At 54.3% G+C, this 1882-nt stretch overlaps 2 protein-coding genes across 2 annotated transcripts in view; one reads left to right on the forward strand and one right to left on the reverse strand.

Annotated features, from left to right (window-relative positions):
• The window catches only part of EMH_0027760 (uncharacterized protein), a gene marked incomplete at both ends in the record, with an annotated part of 1040 nt that extends 146 nt beyond the window's left edge, over nt 1-894 (reverse strand). Inside the window, 3 exons of the mRNA XM_013494072.1 lie at nt 1-301; nt 561-606; nt 749-894. Of these exons, the coding sequence (XP_013349526.1) occupies nt 1-301; nt 561-606; nt 749-894 (493 nt within the window). The remainder of the gene's footprint in view (nt 302-560; nt 607-748) is intronic.
• Nucleotides 895-1207: 313 nt separating this feature from the next.
• The window catches only part of EMH_0027770 (uncharacterized protein), a gene marked incomplete at both ends in the record, with an annotated part of 3163 nt that continues 2488 nt past the window's right edge, over nt 1208-1882 (forward strand). Inside the window, one exon of the mRNA XM_013494073.1 lies at nt 1208-1323. Coding sequence (XP_013349527.1) covers nt 1208-1323 — 116 coding nt within the window. The remainder of the gene's footprint in view (nt 1324-1882) is intronic.

A 1882-nucleotide genomic window follows, 5' to 3' on the forward strand; every position in this document is an offset into this window, starting at 1 on the left:
TGCCGCTGCTGTTGCTTTGGCTGCTGCTCCTGTTGATGCTGCTACTGCTGCTGCTGCTCCTGTTGCTGTGTCTTGCTGCTTCTGCTGCTGCCACCACTGCTGCTGTTTGTTTTTCTCCGTTTGCTGCTCTTCCTGTTGCTACTTCTGCTGCTGCTCTGCTGCTGTTTCTGCTGCTGCTGCTCCTGCTGCTGCTGCTGCTGCTGCTTCTAGGAGGACCCACGAGCTCCGTATGCAGCACCTCCAGCCGGTGTTGCTGCTGCAGCAGCGCAGCATTGTAATTCGTCAAGCAGCACGTCTGCAGCTGTAGCAGCAGCAGCAACAACAGTAGCAGCAGCAATAGCAGCAGCAGCAGCAGCAACAGCGGCAGCAGCAGCAACAACCACAACAGCGGCATTTGCTAACAAAGAAAGAACTGGAAGTTCTTCACTTTTGCTGCTGGTACTGCTCTTGGTGATGGTGGTGCTGCTGCTGCTGCTCTTGCTGCTGCTGCTGCTGCCGTTGCTACAGCAGCAGCAGCAGCGGCAGCAGCAGCAGAAACATCTCCTGCTGCTGCTGCTTACCTGGGGGTTGAGCATCAGAGTGGCGAGATGGTCTCCTTCGAGGTACCTGCGTGCACAGCTGAGGTGTACAGGCAGCTTCAGCAGCAGCAGCAGCAGCAGCAGCAGCAGCAACAGCAGCAACAGTAGAACCAACAGCAGCACAGCAGCAGCAGCAGCAGCAGCAGCAGCAGCAGCAGTAGCCTTCTTACCTCCTGTCTGAGAGTTGTGTCGTCATACTCTGCAGCAGCTCATTGATTGCTTGCTGCTGCCGTTGATAAGACAGCAGCTGCTGCAGCAGCTGCTGCAGCAGCAGCCGCAGCTGCGCATCCAACCCCAAATCCTTAGCCACCACCATCAAGGGTTTAGGGTTTAGGGTTTAGGGTTTAGGGTTTGCAGCTGAGCAGCTATAGGGGCTGAAGGAGGAAAAGAGGAAGCATCGACCCCAAGATCTCCATGCGCAGCAGCAGCAGCAGCTGCTGCTGCTGCTACTGCTGCTGCAGCAGCTGCTGCTGCTGGTCGTGCTGCTGCCTTTGCTGCTGCTGCTGCTGTACCAACTGTGCACGGATTGGCTGCTCCAGTAGAAGGCTTATTCGCCTGAACAAACCCTAAACCCTAAACCCTAAACCCTAAACCCTAAACCCTGAAAGCGGTTACCGCATAAACACTTAATGCTGCTGTTATTCCGCTTCATCCGCGGGCTGTCAAAGCCGCCTCCAGTGCTGCAGCAGCAGCAGCAGCAGCAGCAGCAGCAGCAAGAGCAGCAGCAGCAGCAGCAGCAGCGGCAGTAAGAACAACACCACCGCAGTAGGCGCCGAAAGCGTAGCCAAGTAAGGGACCTGGGTAGGGCCTCTTGTAGATGCTGATCTCAAGATATTCAGTTTTAGGGTTTAGGGTTTAGGGTTTAGGGTTTAGGGTTTAGGGTTTAGGGTTTGCGGCTGCACGGTGGGGCCAGAGATCGAGGGTTTAGGGTTTTTGCTGCGTGCATTTGCTGCCTTCTAAGAAGCAACAATGTTATGAATACAGCAGCAGCAGCAGCAGCAGCACCTGCAGCAGCAACAATTAAATTTGCTGCAGCAGCAGCAGCAGCAGACCCTGCTGCAGCAGCCTTAACACGCTGCAGCAGCAGCAGCAGCAGCAGGAGCAGCAGCAGCGTGTTACGGGCCTTCCTTCTCTCTCCTTCCTCCACATTATATTGAAATAAAATGAAATAAATTATTTTTTTATTTTCTTGCGGTGTCTTCTTTTCTTGCTCGTTCTTCTGTTCCCAGTTTGCAGGGTTTAGGGTTTAGGGTTTAGGGTTTAGGGTTTAGGGCTGTTGCAGTCGGCTACACTGCTCTTGAGAT

This window comes from Eimeria mitis, genomic scaffold (genome assembly GCF_000499745.2).
Source record: "Eimeria mitis Houghton genomic scaffold, Emh_scaff1023, whole genome shotgun sequence".
NCBI lineage: Eukaryota > Apicomplexa > Conoidasida > Eucoccidiorida > Eimeriidae > Eimeria > Eimeria mitis.